The following is a 27,881-nucleotide window of genomic DNA, read 5'->3' on the forward strand; positions in this document are numbered from 1 at the left end:
CAGAGTAGCCTGGGCTTCTCAGAGCTTGGGAACAAAGCAAGGTTGATGGATGGAGACCACCGGGAAAGACTGGAGTTGCTCGGCAGAGAAAAGTCCCCTCTGCCTCCTCTTTTGGCTGGAATGGATGGAATCCCTATGAGCTGTCTGCAAGCTGAGGGCAGTCTCTTCTTCTGTCATCAGAGAGGCTCCTGGGCCAAGCTCACAACAATGAAGCCACTCAGTTTTAATTTCAGTCTGATCCGCCCTGAGCCTGCTTGCAGGAAAGGGCAGGATACAAATTAGCAAAAATAAATAAATTTCTAGCGGTCCAAAGGGAAGGGGGACAGAATGCAAAGAAATTGGGGGCATACGTCTTGTCCCAGCAGGGCTGGCTCGCTCATTAGGCAAACTAGGTGGTTGCCTAGGGTGCCCTCCCCCTCCCCCCTAGTTTGCCTGCTCCCCAGCCGCCTCCTCCCTCCCTCCCCTGCCAGGTCTATTTCAACACCCGGAACCGACAGTGGAGCACCATGCTCCGGGCTATCTAAAGGTGCCCCACCACCACCACCGATCAGCTGATCATGGGTAAAACTGCACGGCACGCTGTCAGTGCCCGGGCAGGTCCGCAGCAGCGGGAAGGACCACGAAGCCTGAAAGGGCGGCCACAGTGCTGCCTCCTCCCCGCTTCCTTCCCATCCAGGAAGTGGGGATATCCCAGAAACATGTTCAAAAGGCATGTGACAAAAGTCAGGGAGTGACTTCCCAGCAGGGACATCAGCCTGGAATTAGGGGCTGTCGGTCTTCATAAACAGGAACAGTGGAGACAGAAAAGGGGTCTGGCTGCTGCTTCCATCAAGTGCATTTTGATTCTCACCCTTTTCCTGAGAACTCAGGGCAGAGGGCACTGTTCTCACTTCCACCACGTAGTTGACTCAGAAAAGCCTCATGACATAGGTCAGGCCAAAGTGTGTGATTGGCCCAAGGTCAGCCAGCAACTTGTCTGGTTCACCCAGATTCTAGTCTGACACACTAACTACTACATCACATCAGTTGTCATCACTAGTATGGAACATCATTGCAGCTGAATTCTTCCCAATGGGCAATTGGAACAGCTGCTTCTGAAGGATGCTGTGAAATTTGGTTAAAGAGCTGTTGCAGGTTTTTGAAAATGCCAAACAAACAAAAAAATCCCTTGCAAGACCTGTTTGTCAGAAATGACAGTAGCAGTGGTGGTGGGGTGTGTGTGTGGAGAAGACAGCAGTGAAAACAACCACAAGCAATAAAAGATGCTTTCTATACCACTTTAAGCATGGAGTGGGGCCTGAAACCCACTCTATAGAAATTGCAGCTGCTCTCTTTCCTAAAAAGTCTTCCTTGTGTCTTGGCCTCCCTGTAGCCTCTGTGCCCCGCCCCCTCCTCCTCCAACCCTGCTTAATCTGAACACAGAGAAGGGGCTGACCTGGAATCATCCTTCTCTGGCTTCTGCCACCACCCTGCCTCCCATTTTCTCTCTGCCAATTAAACCAGTGGGTAGCTGTCCCTATTAGGAATCTTATTTGCACAAGAGCAGAGTGCAAATTACTATCTCTCTCCTTCATGCTGGAGTGCAAGGGGAGGGGAGAGTTGGAGGAAGGAGGGAGGCAGGCTGGACATTTTGGCACATTGAAAAGCTTGGCAAATTAATGAAGAGTGACCGGGTGGGAGGGTAAGGAGGGGGGGGGGTATAAATAAACAGATGAATCCCTGGAACATTCCTTTTGCTGGCTATCCTGTTTTAGCAACAGTAATAATGTCTGGTATCTGATACTATTTCATCAGCAAAAACTGGAAGGCCCCTGCCCCATGGAGCTTACAATCTTTTAGTTGTTGAGGCACATGACACATGAATGTGTTAAGAGCTCGCCAAATAAGTACAGAAAACAAAACTGGGATTTAAAAGGAAAAGCTTTTCTTAAGACCTCTGATAAATGACTGATTCACTGAAAGCACAGAAGATGCTATCTTACGCTAACTCAAGCTATCAGTCCATCTAATATTGGCTAGCAGCAATTCTCCAGGGGAAAAGACCTGGAGAGGCCATAGTTCAGTGACCCCAGGTTTAACCCTTGGTGCCTCCAATTAAAAGGAACGGGTAAGAGGTCATAACTCTACCTGCAACCCTGGCAGTCAGATGCCAAGCAGAGTAGATAATGCTCAGTTTAAAAGAGAAATCTTATAGCAGTTTCACATGGGGAAGTGGAAAGTGCTATCATGTTGCAGCCAACTTATGGTACCCCCTTGGAGTATTCAAGGCAAGAGATAAACAGAGGTGGTTTGCCTTTGCTTGCCTCTGTGTAGCAACTCTGGACTTCCTCAGTGGTTGAACATAACATAAGAACATAAGAGAAGCCATGTTGGATCAGACCAATGGCCCATCCAGTCCAACACTGTATCACACAGTAGCCAAAATACACACACACACACACACACTGTGGCTAATAGCCACTGATGGACCTCTGCTCCATATTTTTATCCAATCCCCTCTTGAAGCTGGCTATGCTTGTAGTCGCCACCACCTCCTGTGGCAGTGAATTCCACATGTTAATCACCCTTTGGGTGAAGAAGTACTTCCTTTTATCCGTTTTAACCTCACTGCTCAGCAATTTCATTGAATGCCCACAAGTTCTTGTATTGTGAGAAAGGGAGAAAAGGACTTCTTTCTCTACTTTCTCCATCCCATGCATTATCTTGTAAACTTCTATCATGTCACCCCACAGTTGACGTTTCTCCAAGCTAAAGAGCCCCAAGCGTTTTAACCTTTCTTCATAGGGAAAGTGTTCTAAATCTTTAATCATTCTAGTTGCCCTTCTCTGCACTTTTTCCAATGCTATAATATCCTTTTTGAGGTGCGGTGACCAGAGTTGCACACAGTACTCCAAATGAGACCGCACAGAATTATTCTTATTCTTAACCGCACAGAATTATTCTTGCTTATTCAAGTACTGACTGACTAGAGCCAACGCCACTTAGCCAACCCAGAGATTGGACCTGGGGTATTTATTTACCATATGGCAGAGTTACAAACAGTGATCATTTAATAATATAAAATACAGAGCCAAGCTGATACAACAGTTATGCGGAACGATTGGGCAATCCCCCTAAATACTAATACTAATATCTAAATTTTCAATCCATTCGATTACATCTGGGGAGAGTTCAGGGAGCTCTGTCACTTCTCCCTGGAAAGCATGACACTCACATTCCTGTGACAGGTGGAAAACAGATTGGCAAGCTGCACAACAATCGCATTCAGGTCCTAGTATTTTGCCCCATTTAAACAACAGGTCTGTCAAAGATTGTTCTTATTCTATTAGCCATCTTCCATATTTTATGTGGCAAGTCACATCCTCCGGGTTTCTCGTTGGTATTTATCAGATTACAAATATTTGGGAGGAACTGAATGGACCTGGGGTGATCTATTAGCAAAAAGTGTACTTGGCCAGTGAGCCACAGCATGTCCTGAGATAGTACTTGCTGTCTGTATCAAGCAGCTTCTGACTCTGCTTTGCAACTACTCATCATTTCCATAAGGGAAACTACCCTTTTGGCTGCTTCTGCACTCATGATGAGAGCAGTCTAAGGTCTCAGGAGGGAACTCAAAGGAGAATCCTGTTCGAGGTTTTTGAACAGAGACCTGCAACTTCAAAACTGTGAGACATGATTCCTGAAGAAATCTGACATTGTCCAATTTCCCACTAGGCTTGTTCTGATCTCAGAGCCCTCCCCCCCTCCCCGGCACTTCTGTCCCATTGTGCACCAGCTGCCACAGGGCTGTGACTTGCCCCCCCCTTTCCCGCAGCAAACAAGATCCTCTGAAAACTGGTTTTTGCTTGCCGCAGGAAAGAGGTGGGGCAAGTCGCAGCCCCACAGCAGCTTGTGTGAAATTGGACAGAAGCGCCAGGGGGGAAAGGGCTCCGAGATCAGTACAAGTCCTAGTGAGAAATCAGTCAATGTTTTTAAAAGCCTACAAGATTTGGTTTTGGGGTAATTGTTAGGGCTTGGAATATAGGCTAGGCGAGAAGGTGGCATGGTATAGCTCACTCTCATCAGATATCAGAAACTAAGGAGGGTTGGCACTTGGACGGGAAACAGCCAAGGAACACTCTGCAGAGGAAGGCAATGGCAAACCACCTCTGCTTTTCACTTGCCTTGCAATCAGCTATATTTTTATGGTATTTACATACATAGAATACGGCTAATTGGGGGACACATTTTGTGAAGTTTTGCTTGGCTACTATCTCTTTGGATGATGTGCTGGATTGTTTGTAAAAATCTTGTATGGTGCAATCTGAAAAGGAGTTATACTCTTCTAAATTCATGGGTTTTAGATTGGTTGTAATTTTGTTTCATATTTCATATTATCGTTTGTCTTACTAATATTATATTTTGTGTTACTAATGTTTCAAATAAAAAAATAAAAGTGGGGGAAAGGGGTGGGTGGGGAAGAAGGGTGTATTCCTGTTTAGGACTGAACTGCAGATCTTTCATTCCTAGCTGCTCTGAGCTATGGAAGAGTGGAATGTTTTTATGTATTCATTTACACCCCCATCTTTCTCCCCAACTGGAACCCAAAGTGGCTCATGCTGTTTTCCTCTCCCCAAGTTTAACCTCAGAAAAGCCCCATGAAGTAGGACAGGTTGAACGAAGAAGAGTGATTGGCCCATCTCATCACACATTGAGCTTCCGCAGCAGAGTGGAGATTCGAACTCCTCCCAGATCCTAATCCAAGGACCCCCAAAATGGCACCCACCAAGTGTTTTTAGAAAGTGGGCACAGTAGATTGGAATTTGCTCAGCAAGGTTTCTGACCGGCCATTGGAGATTTGATTGTTAAAAACACTGATTTAGCAGCAGCGGCCACCACACCAACAAGATTTTCACTGTGTGACTGAAGAGAAGCTGCATTAGCCATTTTGTGGCTAACTCTGCATCCTGCAGCAGCTCTTTTATGGCACCCATTTTGTGGCTGCACTCTTCATGCTGTGCCAGAATCCCAAAAGTGCCCACAGGCTGAAAAAAGATTGGGGGGCCCTGTCCTAGTTCAACAGTCTGGCTATACCACACTGACTCTGAGATATGTTTGTGTGTCCATGTATTTTAAATGAACAAATAAATTCAAAACAAAAAAATACTAAGTAGGGGTAAAGGGTGGCAGAATCCACCTTTAAAAAAAATCACACAAGAGATCTGTATTCTGCAGTCATTGCTCCAAGAGCTCCTCTAGTGCGGGAATAGATGCAACACAAAATAATACAATTTTCTTTTGAGGCTGAATACATGGAACAGTGGTGGGCTGAGAGGCAAAAAGAAAGCCTAGAGACAGACAACCGCTGTCTAACTTGAAAGAAGGATCCTCTCAGCACTGAGACAGACAACTCCTCTGCGGGGCATGGTAGGTAACCAGACAGGCCAGAAGACTAATTTGTCAGGCTTCTTCTCTTTGAAAGGCTTTAAAGAAAGCTTCTGCCAGACTTTCCTACTAGCTTCTTCAGCAGAAACCAGCGTGTTCTGTCTCAATCGCCCACTATTCAAGCCACAGGCAGGCCTGCGGGCCTTAATGCAAAGTCACCTGAACACTGCCGGAATATCTGGCTGCTAGGGAGGAGAATATCCTGTCTACTGAGGAATAAGAAGGCAGGAAGAGACAAGAAAAGCATGGCATGCAATCGCAAGCAATTTCCAATCCATCTGATCCAGGCAGAGCTGCTAATGAAAGTCCTTCCAGACGGGCAGCATGCCGTGAGCTCAGGCCACGCGCCTTCTCAGGGGTTGGAACAAAGCACAGATCTCTCGTGCAAAAGCTGAGCTGCTTCACATTTGCCAAAGGCAAGCAATAAATGATCCTTTGGCTTCTAAGTTAGGGTCGCCATTGACACTTGTAGGTCCCTTTACATATGCTGGCAAGGGGAGTTTTCCTGTTTCATTTGTGCAATTCCGGCTGCTGCTAAGGCCTGGGGGCAGCACTGGAGGCCAAAAGGAAGCCCACAGCATTGTCTCAGAGTGCCTTCAGCATCAGTGACTATACATAACACAAATAATACACATTTGATTAGCAGAATGGGACCATGAACTATACTACTACTCAGCATGTATTATCTGTTTGCTTTATTATTTTGCTTTCTCTGCACTGTGTGCCTATGTAATGCCATTCTCCTGCATTGTTTTTAACATTTCATAGCTAATACTCAAGTTTTGTTTCCGATTTCTGTAATCCTGTTCTTATTATATTGCTTATTAGTCTCTTATTATTATAGGTCTGTTATTATTATTGTCTCTTATTATATTGCTTATTAGTGCCTGCTGATGGCACTGACCCAGAACGGGTAATCCGCCTTGAGCATCAATGACAAAGACTGACTGTACATAAAGCAAATAATACATTTACAGGTGGAGCTTATGTGATGGAAAATGAGCCATGAGAGTTATATGGAGCCTTCATGTTCAGAGGCAAAATGCTTGAAATAGCATTGGAACAGACCTCTCTCCACCCACTGCAACTCTGGCTTCTGGTCAGAAATTCCAGAAGGAAAGCTGAGTCAGACAGGACAAAAAGAGAGACAACCACATGAGAAAAGCCATGTTGGATCAAACCATAGGTTTATTTACATTGCAATCCTAGGCAAGCTACTCCAGTTCAAGCTCATTTATTTGAATGGGCTTAGACTGGCATAATTATAGTCCAACATGCTGGTTCTACAGTGGCTAAAAAGGTACCCATATTTTTTGCCCTTCAGCAGCTGGCCTCTGAATATGAAAGTTCCATTTAGTAGCCCACAGATAGATTTATCCTCCAACTTTAAACACCAGTGGATTAAGCATTTGTGGAAAAGAGCCCTAGAAACAGGATATCCAGAACATGACATTGTATGCCACAGTAAACATTAGGAGGACACGACTCCTCTTGGGTTATTAAGCCTGACTTTCAACAAGATGCTGGCAGGGCAGAAGTGATCTGTGTGACTTTGTGCACAGCTGGATGACCACGACAGAGAGAGAAGGGGTGTTGCTTCCACTGTGTGTTCCAGATTTCCTCCAATCATTCTTCAAGGCAGCCTAGATTTCAGGGCAGTTCACCATTTCTTTGTCTTGCAAGCCAAGCTAGTCCCTGTGCTGGACAACCAGGCATAGCAATTAAAAGTGTTGGGCAAGAACTGGGAAATCTGGGTTCACATCCCACCTCTGCCATGGAGGCTTGCTGGGTGACCTTGGGCCAGTCAATCTACCTCACCACCTGACCCCTAGGTCACAGGGCACTGGTGGGGGCTGTTAGTAGTAGCCCTGCCCCCCCTTTGTCAAAGGACTATGCACGCACCCATATTTTGTCCCTTGGAGGGTTGCCAACATTTTTTTTTTAAGTTTTCAACTGTGACTAGCGTTCCCTTTAAGCTGAGTTAGTGTGAGCTAGCTCATAGCTTTTCAGCTACAGGCTCACACATTGTCTCAGTGCAGGAAAAATGGTCCCGGAGCAAACTAAGTTATGCAGCAGCTCACAAAGTAGAATTCTTGATCACAAGACGCCACAGCTAAAAGGAAGGATGAACCTCCCTCCCCAGAAGCAACCAGAGCAGTGCTTCCTTCCCTTCAGTGGGCATTTTTCCATCACTAGCGGCAGAGGGCAATCCCCTGTACATTCAGGTGCCACCGAAGCCGACTATGCACACGTGCCACTGTCACGCAGGGTACTCTGACCGCAGGGGTGAGGTGGGCACGTGGTTTCTAACTGAGAAATTATAATAATAATATTTAATTTGTATCCCGCCGTCCCCGCCTAAGCAGGCTATGGGAGGCTCACATAGCACAACATAAAATACAAACATGACAATAATAAAAGCACACTGGTCACACAACATATTATGTATCACAATTCACTGATATCTATCATTACATTAAAACCATCAAATTCAATTCCAGCAAATTAGTTTGGTGCTACAGTCTCGATGTTACTCGTCTTACAGTTTTACATGAGGACGGTACAATAGGTTCCACGTTAAGAAAAAGGCAGCCGAAAGAGGGTAAATTATATCCGTGGACGGAGATCTGCTCCCTTGGAAAATGTGCTCTCCTTCCTATACCACCTCCCCCACCACCGCCATCTGGACCCTTCCTCTGCGGAGAGGCAAGAGAGAGACCCGGCCCTGCCTCTATTCCCACCCCGGTAGTTCTCCATCCAGGGAGGATTCAGTGGGCCACAAGCATCGCACACCAACTTCCGAGCGTTCCCTGGGGGCGCCTGCTGAGCCCGAGAGTTCGCCTGAGCCCCGCCCCAGACTTCTCAGCAGCCAGAAGGACGCGCCCTCAAATGCAAAGCAACCCTGCCCCTCTCTACTAAGGCAGCCAATCACCGAGGCGGGGGCGTGGTCCACTGGCGGACTTGCCCGGACATGCCGACTGCGCTTTAGTAGACTTTGCTTCCGGGATTGACACGTGGGAAGCCGGCTGGTGGAGGTAAGGGGGAAACGGGACGGGGGGGGAGGACAGAATTAGGAATTTGGGAGAGAGCATAATGGCTGGGGGTGATGGGAGTTGTAGGCAAAAAAAAATCTGGGGAGCTAGCGTTGGCCACCCCTGGGCTAGAGGAATGGGGGCCCTAGGCAGGCTGGAGAAGCCAGCCAGGGAAAGCCTAGGTTTAGTGGCAGGAACAGGAAGGCTAGGTGCAAAGAAAGAGAGGCCAGGTGATCACGACCACCCGTCACCTCGCCCCCGTTTTGAATGGGAGGGTCAGCGTTTGGGTAGGGAGAAAGGGATGAGTGTGGCCAGAGGTTTTTCGGTCACCACAAGTAGGGGCGCCTCAGTGGAAGAGTTATCTCCTCCTACCTGGAAAGTCCCGAGTTCAGTTCCTGAACTCTCTGTTAAAGGGTCGGTTAACAGATGAAGTGAAGTGCCTGTGTCAGTCAGAGTCAGGGGTAGTCTTGGGGTTTCCAACCTCCAGGTGAGACTTGGAGCTCTCCTGACAATGGGCGGCGGGCTACAGAGATCAGTTCGCTTGAAGGGAATGTCAGGTTCAGAGGGCGGTCTCGGTGGTGTACCGTGAAATCCCTCTCCGGATTCCTCCACCCCTCCTGAGGCACTGCCCCAAATCTCCAGCCGGAATTCCCCAGGCTGGAGTTGGCAACCCTATGGCAGAACCTACTGTAAAAGGCAACTTTCTGGAGCTCATAGCAGCTCCTCTGGCTTTCGCTGCTGTGTTGCGTAGGCTGAGTGACCCAACACAAAAGAGAGGAAAGGAAGGGGGTTTGGTGGAATCCAATGTGCTAGCCACTGAGGATTTGGGAGAGTAGTCCAGTGAATGTCTGATGCCCCAAAACAATTTAGCAGATCACTGGATCCTTGCTAGTAAAGTTTACTGTTACTGGTGGGAGGAGGAGGTTGTTTTCAATATAGCATGCAGAAAGAGAACCTCATAAAAATACAGAGCGATCGATGAGAAAGGATGATAGAGTCCCAGATTTCACACTCAGTTTGGAAGGAGCATGTCTGCATGATCAGGCTGAGTGGATTCTGACGTGGGCCTACTTGAGGCTGACAGAGGAGTCATAACTGCTTTGGAGAGCCCAAGTCAGGAATGCAAAAGCCTGTCCGGAAAGGACAGATTTGCCATTCTTCAGAATGGTGACAGCAGCTTGGAAGGATGAGCCTCGCTTGACAGGGATGTGATGTCAGCATTAGGAAACCTATACCCCAGTCACTGTCCATATTCATTCTTTTTGCTTAGGGGGAAAAAAAACCTCTGAAGAGGTTTAAAGTTGTTAAAAATAAATGGATAAAAATAACAAATAATAAAATGCCAGATAAACAATAACCCTTGGGGGGAAGGGCAGTGGTGGTTAGTAATTCACTGGAGACATGAGAAAAGTCTCTCTGGAAGGAGTGTTGCATACATTGGATGCCACTGCAGAAAAGACCCTGTTGCTTGTTACTGTGAACCTAATCTCTGAAGGAGGGAGTGTTTTAAAGCACAGGCAGGTTGATAAAGGTGAAGGCATTTCTTTTGAAAAGTCCCCTTTCAGCTGTTTGATAAGGAACCTTGTAATGAGGTGGGCTATCCAAACCAATGAATAGGTAGTAAATATTTCCCTCCCTATGTACATAATCAGGCTATTAGTCCATCAAGGTCAGCAGTGTCTGCTTTGACTGGTAGCTGGCTGTCTGGAGTGTTAGGTGGGAGTCTCACATCACCAGCTGCTTGATCCTTTTAACTGGAGATGAACCTGGCACCGTCTGCATTCCTGTCGTATCACTGAAGCACGCTCCCTGTAGATTTTTCTGCACTGGTATTATTTTTATTCCATCCTCAACTGGGCTCAGGGCGGATCACAACAGAAACAACCACAATAAACTACATCATTAAAATGAGTAATCACAAGGTAGCAGCGATTTCAGGATGATCTGCTGGGCTACATAGATGGAATTAATAAATACTTTAATGGATTAGGAATTTGGGAAATTTGAACAATTTAAGCAGGAAGGCCAGCTAACATGGATGCCTCCCACCTCAGTCAAAGGCCTGGTGAAACAGCTCTGTTTTATAGGCCCTGCGGAACAATAAAATGTCCCCTTTTTGATAAAAGCTAGAGTTGATTTAACACTTTCATTATAAAGTATTAAGGTTTGCTGCTCATTACTAACTGTTGCATTTTCTTTCTTTCTTTCTGTTGTCAGGATGCATTCTAGCAGCAAACATCTCCTAGGAGGGATGCAGCCAGCAAAAAGGGACCAGGAAGAAGGGACTAGTTTAGGGGTAGATGACCAGCTTCTCAAATGCCCCCGCCATAAATGGGATCCGGGCCAGTCTCTCAATAAAGCTTCCCCATGTGCTGAAGCTGGTCGACAGAATAGAAGAAAGTCCAGAAAACACCAGCGTTGTATGGCACGCAGAATGCTGGAATGGAAGGAGGTGCTGAGGCACACATTGGAGGAAGAGACCCTGAGCATGGCATTGGACTCCTCCAAGACCTGCAGAATACAAGGCCAGGAAGTCAGCCAATTGACCAAGGAGGAGAGAGAGAAGGAACTTCATACACTCTGTCCAGCAATGTCAGTTCCATCAGCAGGAACAACCAAGCAATATTCATCTTCCCAACACCTTATAAATGCGGTATCCTTTCCCTGCAGCTCTGCTGCAGATGCAAATTCTTTCTGTTATCTGAAATGCAAGTCTAAGAAGCCAGTGGCCATAGACTGCGAAATGGTGGGCACAGGTCCTGGTGGGAAAGTGAGTGAGTTGGCTCGGTGTTCAGTGGTGAACTACGATGGTGATGTGATCTATGACAAGTACATCCAGCCACAGCTTCCAGTTGTGGATTATAGGACTCGCTGGAGTGGGATCACCCGGCGGCACTTGGAGAAGGCAACTCCTTTTGTGACGGCACGGGCAGAGGTGAGAGTGTGAGTTTGTCGCAGAGCTAGAGTTGCTATAACAGTTTTATTATGAAGTACTAAGGCTCACTGCCATGACCTGGATAGCCCAAACTAACCTGATCTCATCAGATCTTGGAAATGAAGCAGGGTTGTCCCAGTTAGTACTTGGATGGGAAACGTCCAAGGAATACCAGGGTTGGGAGGCAATGGCAAAATGGAGTCAGGCAATGGCAAACCACCTCTGAATGTCTCTTACCTTGAAAACCATACGGCAGGGGTGGCCAACAGTAACCCTCCAGATGTTTTTTGCCTACAACTCCCATCAGCCCCAGCCATTGGCCATGCTGGCTGGGGCTGATGGGAGTTGCCGTACGGGGTCTCCCTAAGTCAGCTGTGACTTGACAGCACTTTCTACCCCCACCAACATTTGCTAACTTTTGCAAGAACAAAAGTGTTTCAATGACCTGCAGCCCTGGCTGGAGGTTTGCTGTCTATGTTCCCTTTTGATTTGTCTTGAGAAGATAATCTTGGTTCAAGTTTCTTTTGGAAGTTTTTAAACAGGCTGGATGGCCGTCTGACAGCAATGAAGATCCTGTGAATTTAGGGGGAGGTATTTGTGAGTTTCCTGCATTGTGCAGGGGGGTTGGACTAGATGTCCCTGGAAGTCCCTTCCAACTCTATGATTCTAAGGGGTCTGTTGGATAGTGGCTGCTTAGAACCACAGAATCACAAAGCTGGAAGGGATCTTTAGGGTCATCTAGTCCAGCCCCCTGGGCAATTTCACAAATACCTCCCACACACACTTACATCCCCAATGACACCTGCTTCATGCCCAGAAGATGCCAAAAACCTCCAGGACCCCTTTGCCAAACTGGTCTGGAGAAAATTGCTGACCCACTGACTTGGATTTCACAAAGGATTTTCTCCTAGGTCATATTGGCTAGCATCTATGTCCTTTAAAAATAATGAAATGCTGCCATTTGAGAGGCAATCACATGAGAAATGGGCCTAGTGTGACACTGTAACTACTACACCATACTGGCTTTCACTTAATCTTAAAATATAAGGAGCATATTTTCGTCTCTTCTGCCCACGCGCTCCCAAATCTTGCCATATGATGGACTGACAACCTTTTCACCCTTGCAGATCCTGCAGATTTTAAAAGACAAAATTGTGGTGGGACATGCCATTCACAACGACTTCCGAGCCCTGAAGTATTTCCATCCCCAAGAATGGACACGTGACACTAGCCGGAGCCCTCTCCGGAAAGGGAAAGGGGGGCTGCTGCTGAAAACTGGTGTCTCTCTCAAGAGCTTAGCTAAGAAGTTTCTACATAAACAGATTCAGGTAACCTTCCCTTTTTGTGAATCTTGACCTGATTCACACCCACATGCCCATTGTTTGATTGTTCAGTGTCCAGTGTAGGCTTGCGTGTATGAATAGGTCATTACAGGTTTGGTGGCTTCCCATCCTCTCCAGTACCCCTCACAAACTCGTTTTTAGCTCTCTGCAATCTTGTCCCACGCTGTCTCTCCAGCCTTTGTCCCTTGGTATGTTCCTATCTATGACTGCCGCTTGTCTTCCCCCAACCCTCACCCAACAACAGTTCTCATGTCAGACAGTGAAGTATGTGGTTAGTCTAGCGAAGCCAGGTGGTAGGTACATCGCTGTTCTGAAGTAGCCAAATGAGCTCATTGGGCACAGCGGAAATATTTGGGGTCATCATCCACATGGTAGGTGAAGAATCGGGTCCATTGAAGCTAGTATTTACTCAGACTGGCAGTGGCTCTAGGGTTTCAGGTGCAGATCTTTCACATCAGCCAACTGCCAGATCCTTTTAGGGGAAGATGGTAGAGATTGAACCTGGGACATTCTGCATGTCAAGCAGATGCTCTGCCATGGAGCCATGGCCTCTCCTTGAGTTAATACAAAAATGACTCAGCCTTCAAAGCACTTTATATCTCTTGGCCAGATCTTATCCAGTCAGCTGATCCCTGCAGCTTCCTTTGAGCCTTTCCAGAGAGAAGATTTTGGATTTATATCCCGCCCTATACTCTGAGTCTCAGAGCGATCACAGCCTCCTCTACCTTCCCCCGCCCCCCACAACAAACACCCTGTGAGGTGGGTGGGGCTGGAGAGGGCTCTCACAGCAGCTGCCCTTTCAAGGACAACCTCTGCCAGAGCTATGGCTGACCCAAGGCCATCTCAGCAGGTGCAAGTGGAGGAGTGGGGAATCAAACTCGGTTCTCCCAGATAAGAGTCCGTGCACTTAACCACTACACCAAACTTTGGAAAGAGGCTGTGCTTTCTCTGGTGCCATCTGAGAGTGTGTGGAGATGGGTACAGTAACTCTTCCTGAAGGCTCGGTGTGTACATTTACTTGGGGTTAAATCTCATTGAATAAAATGAGATTGTGTCCACAGGTACAGGCTTGCATGGTAAATTTCACTGTGTTTGGCACAATGTTTTATTTTATTGAATTTAGACTTTACAAACATAGATTTCAGTTCAAGCATTACAAACAGAGCATGAGAGAAACTTATGCTTCAATAAACCAGCATTCAAACTGAGTTTCCAAAAGAAGTTGCACAATAATATATTAGTAACTTCAATATTTTACAATTTAAAAATGTAGGTTTTCTAAAGAAATTTATAAAAACCTAATGATTCTTTAGTCTAATACTGGCAATTAAAATACTCAGTCAATACTGACAGGGAATAGACACATTGATGTAAACATCCATATATTATAGTCAGTTTGATTCGGTATAACATTGTTGAACTTAAAATAAACAATAACTGAGTCCCAGCAGTTATGCATATGGTCAGTTGCAGTTAATAAAGAATCTCCTAAAAAGAAAACATTTTGAGTCATTTGAGACATAATGAATGTTTCCCTAATTCTATCGTACCATGCTTCCAAGTGTGAGTTTTGCTGACTGTTTCCGGCAAGAGGCAATGATATGTCTGGCTGCAGCTACCAGCGGAGAAATAAAAACTCTCTTGCATTTTTCCACCAAGATAGTTGGCCAGGAATCTAAAAGAAAAAATTCAGGACTAAAAGGGATATTTACTCCTGAACACTCTACAATTCTATTCCAGCCTTTTGACCAAATAGACACCACGTCCTCCTGACACTCCCACCATAGATGAAAGAACATTCCCAACTGGCTGTATTTTTTCCAACAATACGGAGTATGGAGTACTGTTTACACCTTAGGGCTGTGCTTCAAAGATTTGGAGTAAATGATAACTAGAAATAGTCAGCTTAAGGTATGATGAATGGCAGTGGATCTTAAGAACTGGACCTTTGTTTTCAAAACAGTTTTCTTCCTCTCTCCCTCATGCTAGGTGAGCAGAGAGGGGCACTCATCAGTAGAAGATGCTCAGACCTCTATGGAACTCTACAGATTGGTGGAGATGCAGTGGGAGAAGGACATGACTGGCCAACTCTCCACAAGTCCTTCCAGCAGCCCTCTAGATAATTGCACTGATAATGACCACTACATGGACGATCAGTATTGGCCTGAGGATCTCAACTTGGACTGCAAATGAAGGCGCCCTCTTGAGGGAAGAGCTTGCTTTGGTGCTTAAGAGAGACCTGTTTAAAACTCTGCTCTGGACAGTTGCTTTGGGAGCTGTGGATTAAGCTTCAGGACTTGGTTCTCATAAGCTTGGTACCACTGTAGTCATTTTGAGAGGATAGATAGATTTGATCCTGACAATATTCCAGCTCCCTCTGGCTAGAGTAGCCCAAGCTAGCCAGGTCTCCAAAACGAAGCAGGGTTGGCCCTGGTTAGTACTTGGATGGGAGACCTCCAAGGGATACCAGGGTTGTGGTGTGGAGGCAGGCAGTGGCCAACTACCTCTGATAGTCTCTTGCTTTGGAAACCTTACAGGGTTGCCAACAGTCAGCTGTGACTAGCACTTTCCACCACGTCGTATTGCATTGTTCATTGAGTGTCTTCTCCTATCAATTGTATGGACTCGCTCTTGTGAAATCTGCCTCCGATCCAAGTAAAAACAGCGGACAATAAATAAACAAATACTATCTGAATGGGAGTGTATACATTTATGGGGGGAAGGCTATAGAACTTCTCATACCAAAGAAAGCCTCTGATAGCAACAATTAAAGAAGCGTTTCTGCAGTCCTTGTTTCACAAAGGGGCCTATTTGGAGGCTCCTGGGCTTTTAAGGAGGAGACCCTGTGAGCGTCCCAAATTTGTCCCTTTTTACTGTTTGTGCTGTAGAGCAGAGGGCACCGTGCCTGCCTATGCCCACCCACAAAAGGGCCTTTTCCTTCTGGAACAAATGCCCCCCTCCTCACACGGCCTTTTCCTCCAAAAATGAGTGGCCCAGTAGTGGGATGCTGTACAAAGGCAGCACAGGATTTCAGTACACTGGAGGAGGCCCTCTTGGTGGGCTGGGAGAAGCTCTTGGTTTGTAGGCTGCTGATCTCTACCCTAGAGGCCTGCTTATAAATTTAACATCGAATTAAGCCTGGAGATGCAGCAGCTGAAAGGTGATATCACCATCTTCAGGTACTTGAAGAAGATATTGGATTTATATCACGCCCTCCTCTCCAAAGAGTCTCAGAGCAGCTCACAATCTCCCTTTATCTTCCTCCCCCACAACAGACACCCTGTGAGGTGGGTGGGGCTGGAGAGGGCTCTCACAGCAGCTGCCCTTTCAAGGACAACCTCTGCCAGAGCTATGGCTGACCCAAGGCCATGCTAGCAGGTGCAAGTGGAAGAGTGGGGAATCAAACCCAGTTCTCCCAGATAAGAGTCCACACACTTAACCACTACACCAAACTGGCTCTCCATATGAAGGGCTGTCATATAGAGAATGATGTAGAATTGTTTTCTGTTGCCCCAGAAGCTAGGACCAGAACCAATGGGTTGAAATTAAATCAAGAGTTTCTGACTCAACATTAGGAAGAACTTCCTGACAGAGGAGTTCCTCAGTGGAACAGGCTTCCTCAGGAGGTGGTGGGCTCTCCTTCCTTGGAGGTTTTCAAACAGAGGTTAGATGGCCATCTGAAGCAATGCTGATCCTGTGAACTTAGAGGGAGATATTTGTGTATTTCCTGCATTGTGCAGAGGGTTGGACTAGATGACCCTGGGGGTCCCTTACAACTCTATGATTCTGTGACCCCGGAGTTACCTTCCAACTCTGAATCTAACTCTACCAAGCAGAGGTTCCCAGGACTGTACAGCCAGGATAGGGATTGCATCTTTGGTTTATGGGAGTTGCCACCTCACCTGACCTCTTCTGTTGTTGACTGTTTCATAAATTAAGAGTTTGCTTTTATGTGCAGCACCAGAGACAAGTTGCATCTGATTGTGTGCCCGCATTAAATATTGCGTCAGCCAGCCATAACAGCTGATTTGTACGAGTCAACGCAAGAATTGTAAAAGTGCCTAGACCAGCACCACTTCAGGCTGCAGCCAGGGGAAAAACTTTAGTCGACTATTCGTAACATGTAGTTGAGGGAGAATCCTACCTTGCATAGAGCAGTAGCTTAGTCATTGCCCTGCTGTGCTTGTTTTCCTTATGCAATGAGAGTGGGGCTTCTTCAGGTAGCCTCCAGCTGTTTTGCTTCTACCCCCTTCTTTCTGAAATGGTATGGTCCAGGGTTTCACTGTCTGCTGCATGTGACAACCAAGAAGAAGAATTGCAGATTTATATCCCGCCCTTCTCCCTGAATCAGAGACTCAGAGCGGCTTACAATCGCCTTTATCTTCTCCCCTCACAACAGACACCCTGTGAGGTGGGTGGGGCTGGAGAGGGCTCTCACAGCAGCTGCCCTTTCAAGGACAACCTCTGCCAGAGCTATGGCTGACCCAAGGCCATTCCAGCAGGTGCAAGTGGAGGAGTGGGGAATCAAACCCGGTTCTCCCAGATAAGAGTCGGCACACTTAACCACTACACCAAACTGGCTCTCAGAAGAAGATATTGGATTTATATCCCACCCTCCACTCCGAAGAGTCTCAGAGAGGCTCACAATCTCCTTTCCCTTCCTCCCCAACAACAGACATCCTGTAAGGTGGGTGGGGCTGGAGAGGGCTCTCACAGCAGCTGCCCTTTCAAGGACAACCTCTGCCACAGCTATGGCTGACCCAAGGCCATCCCAGCAGGTGCAAGTGGAGGAGTGGGGAATCAAACCCGGTTCTCTCAGATAAGAGTCCACACACTTAACCGCTACACCAAACTGGCTCTCCACATTGGGCATCTTGATTTCCCTAAAAAATTAAGTGCCAGGATGTGGCAGCCAATGCACTCATCTTTAGGTGTATTTGTACCTGCATGTTCATCTCCCAGTGGCGTGAGATGGCCAAGCAATTTATAGGATGTATGAATGAGCCTCCACAAATCAAAACTCTACAGAAATCTTTCAAGGGACTTGAAAATACCTCATTTTTCAACCGTGCGACTTGGTTACATCCAGGGAAGGATTGCCTTGCTGGGACAAACCAAGCAGTCCCACCTTTTCCAGTTTGCTGTGGTTACCAGAGACCAGCCACGTTCTTCTGAAAAGCCACAGGCAAGTGACCTCCCAATCATGGGTTCCTAGCTACTTTTACTCCCAAGATATACTGCCTCTGACCAGGGGAAGGTCCATTTGCCATTGATCTTGTTGGAATTTGTCTAATCCTTTGATAAAGATGAAGCCAATGGTGGTCATCACATTGGGTGGCTATGAGGAAAAACATTTTGACAGTCAAGAGTTTTTCAGCAATGGAATCAGCTTCTTGGGGAGGTGGTGAGTTCCCCCTCACTGGCAATCTTTAAGCAGTGGCTGGACAAACGCTTCCCACGGATGCTTAGGCCAGGGGTCAAATGCTTAGGACAGAACGGGCAGCCCAAGACCTTCATCAGGCCCACCAGGCTCTTTTCTCCCCCTCTTTAATTGTGTTTGTCGATTTGTGACACACATGGCCTGGCCCTCCTAACAAAATAAATTCAACGCCCCTGCTCTAGGCTGATCCTGCTCTGAGCAGGGGATTGGACGAGATGACCCAGCTGGCCCCTTCCAACGCTGTGTTTCTACGATTCTGTATTATAGCAGTAAGTTCCATGAGTCCAGTTTGCGTTGTGTAAACAGCTACATTCTTTTTGCTTGACCTGAATCTCTGGCCAGTCAGTTTCACTGGATTGTTCTAATATTAGCTCCACGACTATCGAGTCCATCTCCTTAGAGAGCATTGTAATAAACTGATGGTGAAATCAGGGACAGTCTGTCTACTAGGCAGCAGCCTTAAGTAATCGCCTTAGGGCAGGGGTGGCTGACGGAGGCTCTCCAGATGCTTTTTGCCTACAACTTCCATCAGCCCCAGCCAGCATGGTCAATGGCTGGTGTTAATGGGAGTTGTAGGCAAAAAAAAACATCTGGAGAGCTACCATTGGCCAACCCTGCCTTAGGGCACCAGTGATGGAGAGGCACACGCCAGCCCCATCACCAGCTGCAGCTCCAGTGCTAGGACCTCAAGCACCCCAGGCTGGAACCTTCCCCCACCTGTGCCTGCCCTGCCACCACACCCCCACCTGCCAAGAGGGCAGGTGAGGTGGCACAGCAGGGGATGGCAGGGCAAGCTCCAGGCGAGCTGTGCCTGCACTCTCAGAAGCAATCTGAGCACCTCCAAGAGCGCACTCACAGGCATTCTCCGAGCTCAGAGCCAGTTTGGTGCAGTGGTTAAGTGTGCGGACTCTTATCTGGGAGGACCGGGTTTGATTCCCCACTCCTCCACTTGCACCTGCTGGAATGGCCTTGGGTCAGCCATAGCTCTCACAGAGTTGTCCTTGAAAGGGCAGTGACTGTGAGAGCCCTCTCCAGCCTCACCCACCTCACAGGGTGTCTGTTGTGGGGGAGGAAGGTAAAGGAGATTGTGAGCCGCTCTGAGACTCTTCAAAGTGGAGGGCGGTATGAGGAAAAACCCCTTACAGAACATTGTAGTCACCAACTTGGTTGCCAGAGCACCTGGAGAAGTAACTCACACACGTCTGGCCAGAGAGTGTGAGTGAACCCATCCAGGTGCGAAAGAGACTTATGCAGTACTAGCAGCCATAACGCTATGAAGGCACTCAAGACCGGTACAAGAGTGCCCGCCAGGAGAACAGAGGGCTTCCCGCCATTCTGTATGACGTCCCTCTCGGCCGTGGAGCGGAGGAGGTTGCGCCGCCAGGAGCTATCCAGGCGAATGGTTTTGAAGCACTGACCATGGAATCCACTGTGGAGGGCTAACACCACACATAGCCATCTTCCTACCAGGCCAGACTCCATTCCAGCAAAGCGAACGGCTCACATACTCACCAGATGTCACCTATGATTGCAGGCAATCGACCCACCCCAGGTGTGGCCAACTGTCCAACCGCCACTGTCTTTGTCCAGCACAACCTTGGACAAAACACTGATGACAATAGAAGATTGAAGAAGAGGAAGAACATCTTCACTCGGAGCCAAGTGTCTTTTTACCAACTGGGTGTTACCTTAGATAACAATTTGGCCATCTATTGTCACCCTCTTAGATAAGTGTGATAAACTCAAGCACACCACCACCCAGTGATTTCCCCCATTCTTCTCTGTACTGTCACCTTGGAGCACCCGCACCCTGGTCCATTTCAACCTGAAAGTTCACTCAGGTAACCAGAACCCAAGCCTGTTCATTGGTCAGGTATGGGCACCCAATTAGGTGCCACCAATGAACTTTCTATTGGCTATCGGAGTAGTCCAGCCCTTTTGGTCACTGCGAAGCCTCCCCTTTTTGAGAGGTCTTGCAACAGCTGACCATCTTCCTTCTCCCTCATACCTCCTATCCCCTAAGGGCTCAAGATAGTCCTTATAACCTGTGACACAGCTTCCCACATTTGTGCATCTAGCAGTACCCCAGTTCCACTGTCTAGATCCATCCCCGATTCTGGCCACAGTTTTGGGTCCATTTCCCCCATCCTCTTACGTTGCCATTGGAGCCTTCTTGAAGACAACGATCGGTAATTATCACCCTGTTTCTCTACCCATGTGTTGTCTCTATATTTCTCTCTATTTTTCTTAGGACTGTATGTATGATTTTATGAGTATTTTATCTTGTATGGAAGCCTATATTTTTCTGGAATAAATTTTAATTGTTTTACTTAATTAGAGTCCCTAATATTTTTAAGCATTAATTTCTGGACGTGGAATCCTGTATACACAGGTAAAAGATCCTGATTAAGCCAGGTGCCCACCTGACAATTCCCCAACCTCGTTTTGAGGGCATTTTGGCTTACAGCGGGATATAAATCCAATATCTTCTTCTTCAGCTTCCCTTGCAAGATAAACCAAGCTCAGAGGAGAAGAATGGTTTCAAGGTGAGAACAGCCGGGCAGGGCACGTTCTACTCTGAGTCCGGTTTTCCTTGCAAAGCAAGCTAGTCTTGGAGGAGAGCACCACCCATGTGCCATCCAGCTGCTCTCAGCTTCCCAGGACTGTGACCCAGGAAGCCAAGAGTGGTGAGGGGAGGGGGCACCCAGCAACACCCCATATGTGAGGTGCCACCCCAGGCCGCCACCTACCTCAGCTACTCCCACATGCTGGCCATGGCCAGTTCAGTGATGATGGAAGGAGATGCAGGCAGTGCTGGCACTTAGAAGCCTTGGAGGCCTGAATGGAGCAGTGCTCATGGGTCAGTCGCTTCAGGTACCTGAAGAAGTGAGCAGTGACTCTCAAAAGCTCCTCTCCTGCCACAAATTTTGTTAGTCTTCAAGGTGCTACAGGACCTTGGTATTTCTGCAGACTAATCTTATTCCATACAGGGCTTACAAGAGCAATGAAAGTGCTAGCAGAGACAAGAGGAGAAAGAGCTTAATTTTTTCCTATGGCAAGTATTGCATGACGTGATCACTTGGCAAATGTGAAGATCCTTGCAACTTTGGAGAGTGAAGACTCCGTTGCAGTACTTCCATGCGAAGACGTCCCTGCACTTTGAGAATTAGCCTGTCAAGGAAAACGCTAAGCAGGTAAATTTCTTCCTGACTTCTAGTTTTCTTTGTGCATGGATTTCTTTTCTATGGAAGTCACTCAAGCCCTGTGATTCCTCACCTGGAGCTTGAAGTCAAACTTTTTTTCCCACCTCATACATAGTTTACGTGAACTGGGTTTTACATATGTGGGGGAAATCTCTGGTTTACGTGAAACTGTGCACTTTTAAAAAAAGAACCTTGTTTTCTCAAGCAGATGTGTTTCTGGCTAAAAAAGATCAGAACTGTACATTCCACGTTCTAGTATTTGTTACCTCACTCTTGACTCACTGTAGTTCTCCCCACTGCAAATGACTAAGCGAGGTTACCCCAGCTGTCTGATTTTCAAGCGGCTGAAAGACTTCTTTCCTTGCTCCCATTAAGCAATGCATTCCCGCCCCCCCCCGCCCCCCCGCACTCCGCCCCAGCAGTCGTGTAGTGGGGTTGTGGAAATTACTGTAGTCTGCCTTGCAGCAAAACAACTCATTGAGGAAAGGCATAGAGACAAAATGCCAGCAACAAGCTGTCAGACTCTGTTCATTGATACTATTGCTAAACGCTGACTACTAACCACATTGATCAATACCCATATATGCTAACTAACCTATGATAGTAGAATTGCGGGGGGGGGGCAAGTAGGGAATAGCCGAGGAGTAGCTTCCCAAGAATATCAAAGTCTGTTGGGCGGCCTTTGAAGTAGAGAATGCCCGTCAGGTTCTCACCTCCCCCCTAGAGGCTGCAAGGACATCGCCGCCGGGAAATGTAACCACCAACTGTAAAAGATAAGGGGGAGCTGTGTGAAACCTCGCACATGCAAAGACAGCCTTTGTTTTGGGAATTGGGGAGTAGATGCAATTGCTTTGATGTAGAATGTTAAATACCAGTGATTTGAACTGCTTGCCATCAGTTCCAATACCTATCATGTTGGAGTAACTTTGGAATATACAATAAACGCAACTTTGTTTCAAATAACAAGTCTGCTCATTTGGAAACTTCAATGAACCTTCGCTGACACAAGCAGGATCGAAAAATGTGACTCATTGAGGGGCAGCCCAATCCAGAGAACCGCCGCTTAGCTGCACTCGAGTGCAGAACTGGCATCAGCAGCCACAGTTGGCTCCCAAAGGGGAGACCTTATGACACGCTTGGAAGGGGAGAGGGGCCTGACAAGTGGGAGAAAACCCGTCGTCATGGTGATTCCGCTCAGGCGCATGCCATTGGCCCGCTGCCAAGGCAGGGGTGGGGGAGGCACGGGCTCGTGCGGGACCACAGGATTGGCCAGCCCGTTGCACATGACCGGGAGAGGGGGCGGAAAGCCCGTGCCTGAGAGGCCATCAATCCCCTCACTCCCTCCCGCTGTCAGAGACTCTGCCAATGAAAACACCTCAAAGCCTCTCCGTGTAACCAAAATAATACTCATTATTCCTACTTATTTACTATTTACTAGTAACAAACACAGTGCTCACAGTGATAGCCAAACATAATAGAAACAAACATATTTATAGAACACAAAATCCCTCCGGAACCGAAAGCACACGCTGCTCCTACTGTATGATGGATCAATGTCCTATAGAAAAAATATGGAGCTGTAATACAAGTCCGACAATACCCAAAACCAGTCCAATATTGTTTCGAGTGCAGAGACTCTTCTTCTTGGGACCGTCTTCTTTATTGTTGATTCAGTAGGTAAGTGAATTTTTGTCTCACTTTCATGGCTTTGTTTTCATTTCTCCATGGAACGCCTGCAAATGATCTCCATATCCTTCTGAAATGGCATACCCAAGAAGAAGAGTCTCTGCACTCGAAACAATATTGGACTGGTCTTGGGTATTGTCGGACTTGTATTACAGCACCATATTTTTTCTATAGGACATTGATCCATCATGCAGTAGGAGCAGCATGTGCTGGAAGAGCAGGCTGCGTTTCAGCCGGGTGCTCTCTTAAAGGGACAGTCTCTGACCAACCTCCCCACAACAGGGCAGCTGCCACACACACCATGCCCTGCCAGGGGTTGGGAAAGCAGCCCCCTGCTGGAGCCCACTGCTGGGTTCAAGTGCCAGAGACGCTCGCACACCAAGCGGTCGAGAGCAGGGGGAGGGGGAGAACAGTGGAACTTACCCAGCCACGGCCAACACTCCTCACATGCAGGAGCCTGGAATCTGTGGAGACCTGGAAAGAAGAGCAGTTAGCCCCGGGGAGAGACCTCTCTCTCTCCCTCACAAGTCAAAGATACTGTCAAAGCAACTGCACAGTGCAAAACTCATCACCAATGTGCCTGCCTGTCCCTTGCTCTAAGTCCCTCGCTCTAAGTTGCTCTAAGCTTTCCGGCAGAGCTTCCTGCTATGCGAAGCTGTCCCTAACAACTGAGTTGTGCGAGGCCAGAGCGGAAGTATTTCTAGGAGGGGGGAGACCGCAATTGGGTGCTGGGGAGGGGGCTTGTCTGCCCGAGGAGTGAGGGGATTGGCAAGGCAATCACGCCACTCCCTAAGGGGTTTGCAAGCTTCTGCAGCGGCGGAGGCGACCTTTGTTTTTAGTTTCAACGAGTGCCTATGGGACACACTGCTGTTTTTGCAGGCGTGACGTCGCGCCTCTCGGGGGAGGGATGTGTCATGGGCCGCCTAAACCTGGCCGCGCCCCCAACTCCACCCCCTCCTGCACCTGAACGCCGTGCTCTGCCTCACTTTTGCCCACGCTCAAGCGCAGCTGCTCTCAGGCGGAGCAGTGCTGGGGCAGCCCCCCACCCATGTAACTCCCCTCCCCCACGGTACCGCCAGCCGTACATCGGCGCAAATGCTTCTGGCGGCCACGTAGCGGCAAGTGTGCTTCCATAGCGCTTTCAGCCCCACCCCCTCTTTGGATTGTGCTCTTAGCCTTCTAAAGGAAGAGGCTAAGTAAGGAAAGGGTTGCAGAGTCCTTTCTTGCAGAAAATGGGGCAGTTGAATGTGAGCATCGCTGAAGGAAGAGGGCAGGAACTTGCGGTGGTCTGGATCTGCAGGAGGCAGCAGGGGGGGAGGGTCTGACAGAAGAGGCCAATTGCAACAGAGCTTCTGTCAGAGCTCAGAATGGAATTCTGAGCATATTAAAAGATGCTGAGTTGTCATCTATTTAGATCCTGATTTTAAAGTCTGACATGCACTCCTGAAATTTAGACTGTTGAGACCCCTTTTCCAAGTCTTGTAGTAGGTCAAAATGAGCTCCCTGGATTTTGCAGCCATTGACCATTTTTCAGTTTTGCAGCCATAAGTTTCCCGTGTCACATCCAGTCAGAGGAAAGTTGCCAGTGGTCATTTCCAAACAACCCTCAACAGTAGCCCTGCGTGCAATGCATTACAGTGCTCAAGCCTTTATGCTTTTTCACTAAATCTGAATGGATAACAGGATAAACAGAAGAACAAAAAGTTGCTGCTTGTCAGCTATCATATACTGTTTAAATATTCTGACAAGTCACTGCATGTTGTCAAGAGCTATCAAATGCTGATTGGTAACTGGCTGATATTATCAGTTATTGTCCGCTACTGAAAAGCCAAATGCTAACACTGAATATTAAATATCCACAAAGCTAGAGGTTATTATTGATATTTGTGAAGAAAGATTTTAGGAAGCAAATATATTTCAGCTCAAGCTTGAATAGGCGTGAAAACAAAATGTGCTGGCTTTCCAAAGTCCAAGGAATCCTGCTTCAGGAAAAGTGTATTACAATTGTTACTGGAGAAGTGACAGTTTTACATGTCCCGTTGGAGGGGGAGGTGATAATGGATTGCCTTACTGGATCAGTGGGGCTCTCTACTGCGTTCAGGTTACCCTGCTGGCTCCTCTGATTAGTGAGAATTTTTTGCAAAGGCAGCTTTTCTCAGCACTGCAGCCTAGTGGTAGGAAAAGCTGCTTGCGCCATCCAAGTTACCCTGTGGGTACTGAAAGGTAAGCAGCAGCCCATGTATCTAGTCGATGTACTTTTCCACCATAGGAGGACATTCTCCAAATCTGCCTTTAGAAGAATTCTTCCATTCTGATTACTCTCTTGTGATTTTGTTCGGTGTTTCAGTCCTCTTGAACTGCAGTTTAATGAGGAGATTTGTAAAACTAATTCTGGAGCTGGCACATGCACAGTTTAGCAATTCCATCACTCCTTTGCTTCTCTTGTCTCCACCCATCACATTACTGATGTGCACATTTATAAAGCACTGCAAAAAAGAGAGAGAATCTTGATGTGATTCCATTAATGAAACAAGGAGATCTTTTTCTGGCGTGTTTTACTGATATGCTCCTGGTGGGAAGAAAACACACTCAAAATGCGATACAACCTTACCTACGATCACAACAAGAGTACACTTTTGCCATTTTTAATTAATGTGCGTGTGCACATGTGAAAAAGACAGAAGGATGGCAAAAAGATGCAAACAAACTGCAAGACAGACTGCTCATGTACAATGCACCATATGAAATTTGGACTGGAAAAATGATAGTGGAGGATGACTGATGTGTCAGTGTCAAGAAGGAGGAGGAGGAGGAGATTGGATTTATACCCTGCCCTTCACTCAGAGTGGTTTACAATCTCCTTCCCTTCCTCTCCCCAAAACAGACACCCTGTGAGAAGAGGAAGTAGACTGCAGATTTATACCCCCCTTCTCTCTGAATCAGTGTCTCAAAGTGACTTACAATGTCCTTTACCTCCCCACATCCACAATAGGCATCCTATGAGGTGGGTGGGGCTGAGAGCTCTCCCAGAAGCTGCCCTTTCAAGGACAACTCTTGCAAGAGCTACGGCTGACCTAAGACCATTCCAGCAGCTGCAAGTGGAAGAGTGGGGAATCAAACCCGGTTCTCCCAGATAAGAGTCTGCACACTTAACCACTACACCAAATTGGCTCTTTGGAACAAGACCAAGTGATTTGCAAGTTCAACATCTAGGATGAAATAGAGTTTCAGAATCACCCCTTGTCTTTAAGACCGTGACTGCATCCTATTACATTTCTCTGGGTTCCTATTTCATCTCTCTTCTGGCGCATTCTATGGATGCCAACTTGATATTATTTCCCAGATAATGTTATTTTCAGTCAACTCTGATTTTCAGAGGGAGCTGTCACAAAAGCAAAACAGTCATTATTTCTATCCTTTTACATTTAGCTGAGCAGATGGGAAACTCAGCTGGTGCTTTCCTATTTTTTCTAGGTTTGCAAACTCAAGTTTTAATACGTGTATTACTGGCATGGTGCATTAACAGGTAGCGCCTCAGTCGATAGAATATGTATCCCAAGCTGGATTTCTCAGAGGGTGCTTGAAATTAGTGTTGGGGAGATCAATGGCCACTAATCAGAAAGATTTACAGAAGAGGGACTTCAAAGCAATGGGAAGTCTCCCCATTCAATAAGAAAGAGATCCATTATCACCTCAGAACATACATAGATGCCACCTCTCCAACATCAGTTGTGACCAACTTCCAGTCAAGCAAGACAGCTGAGCTTACTTTTTTTTCAATTAAAATTGGAAAGTAACTTTATTCTTCCGCTTAGGGTTGCCAATCCCCCGGTTTGGAGGCCCTCCGCCTGCTTCAGGGTAATCAGAAAACGGCGGGGCGAGGGGGGGGGGAGAAATGTCTGCTGGGCACTCCCATTATTTCCTATGAAGATCGATTCCCATAGGATATAACGGAGAATTGATCCGTGGGTATCTGGGACTCTGAGGAGGCTTTTTTTAAGGTAGAGGCACCAAATTTTCATCAGTGCCTCTCCCCAAAATGCCCTCCAGGTTTCAAAATGATTGGATCAGGGGGTCCAATTCTATGAGCCCCAAAAGAAGGTGCCCCTATCCTTCATTATTTCCAATGGAGAGGAGGCATTTAAAAGATGTGTGATCCCTTTAAATGTGATGACCAGAATGTGATGACTCCCTTTGGAGTTCAGTGATGCTTGTCACAACCTTGCTCCTTGGTCCACTGCCAAAGTCCCCAGATATTTCTTGAATTGGACTTGGTAACCCTACTTCTGCTTCAAACAATTTCTTTTTGCAGCGCAATCCTAAACAATGTGTCAGCTTTCTAAACCCATCTATTTCAATAGACTTAGAAGCATTTAACTCTGCTTAGGATTGCACTGTTACAGACTTTTTTCTGTCATGGCTTCTCTATGCCTCACACCAGAGCCCACTGCAGCTACTGAGGTTTCTGCTCACACTCAATCCATCTTTCACAGCATTGACTGACATAACATGGAACCTTTAAGAGCCAGTAGCTTCCTTCTAGAGAGGCGGGGCTTGTGGCCTCATCTCCTTGCAGGAATACTTCAGCCCTCCATACCACATTTGGTCTTTGTCAGAAAGAACGATCCTTGGGTGGTGTGCTCTGTTGAGGTCAGCCCCAATGAGGCTTCTTCCCCAGCCTTGAGGAAGAAGTCGGGAGCTGTTTCAGGTTGGGAAAATCCCATTCTGAACTGGGGCCACATGTCAGGAGCACTTTCTACATGATGGGAAGGGAATGCTGGAAGCACCATATTGAGATTGACTTTTTGTAATGGTAAT

At 47.2% G+C, this 27,881-nt stretch overlaps 1 protein-coding gene across 1 annotated transcript; it reads left to right on the forward strand.

Moving 5' to 3' along the window:
- Window positions 1-8,368: 8,368 nt before the first annotated feature.
- LOC132587837 (apoptosis-enhancing nuclease-like) lies at window positions 8,369-15,429 on the forward strand. The gene is made up of 4 exons (XM_060260222.1): window positions 8,369-8,459; window positions 10,674-11,391; window positions 12,519-12,719; window positions 14,724-15,429. The coding sequence occupies exons 2-4, from the start codon at window positions 10,675-10,677 to the stop codon at window positions 14,925-14,927; spliced, it is 1,122 nt and encodes a 373-aa protein (XP_060116205.1). The 5' UTR covers window positions 8,369-8,459; window position 10,674; the 3' UTR covers window positions 14,928-15,429.
- Window positions 15,430-27,881: the final 12,452 nt, after the last annotated feature.

Source organism: Heteronotia binoei, chromosome 19 (genome assembly GCF_032191835.1).
Source record: "Heteronotia binoei isolate CCM8104 ecotype False Entrance Well chromosome 19, APGP_CSIRO_Hbin_v1, whole genome shotgun sequence".
NCBI lineage: Eukaryota > Metazoa > Chordata > Lepidosauria > Squamata > Gekkonidae > Heteronotia > Heteronotia binoei.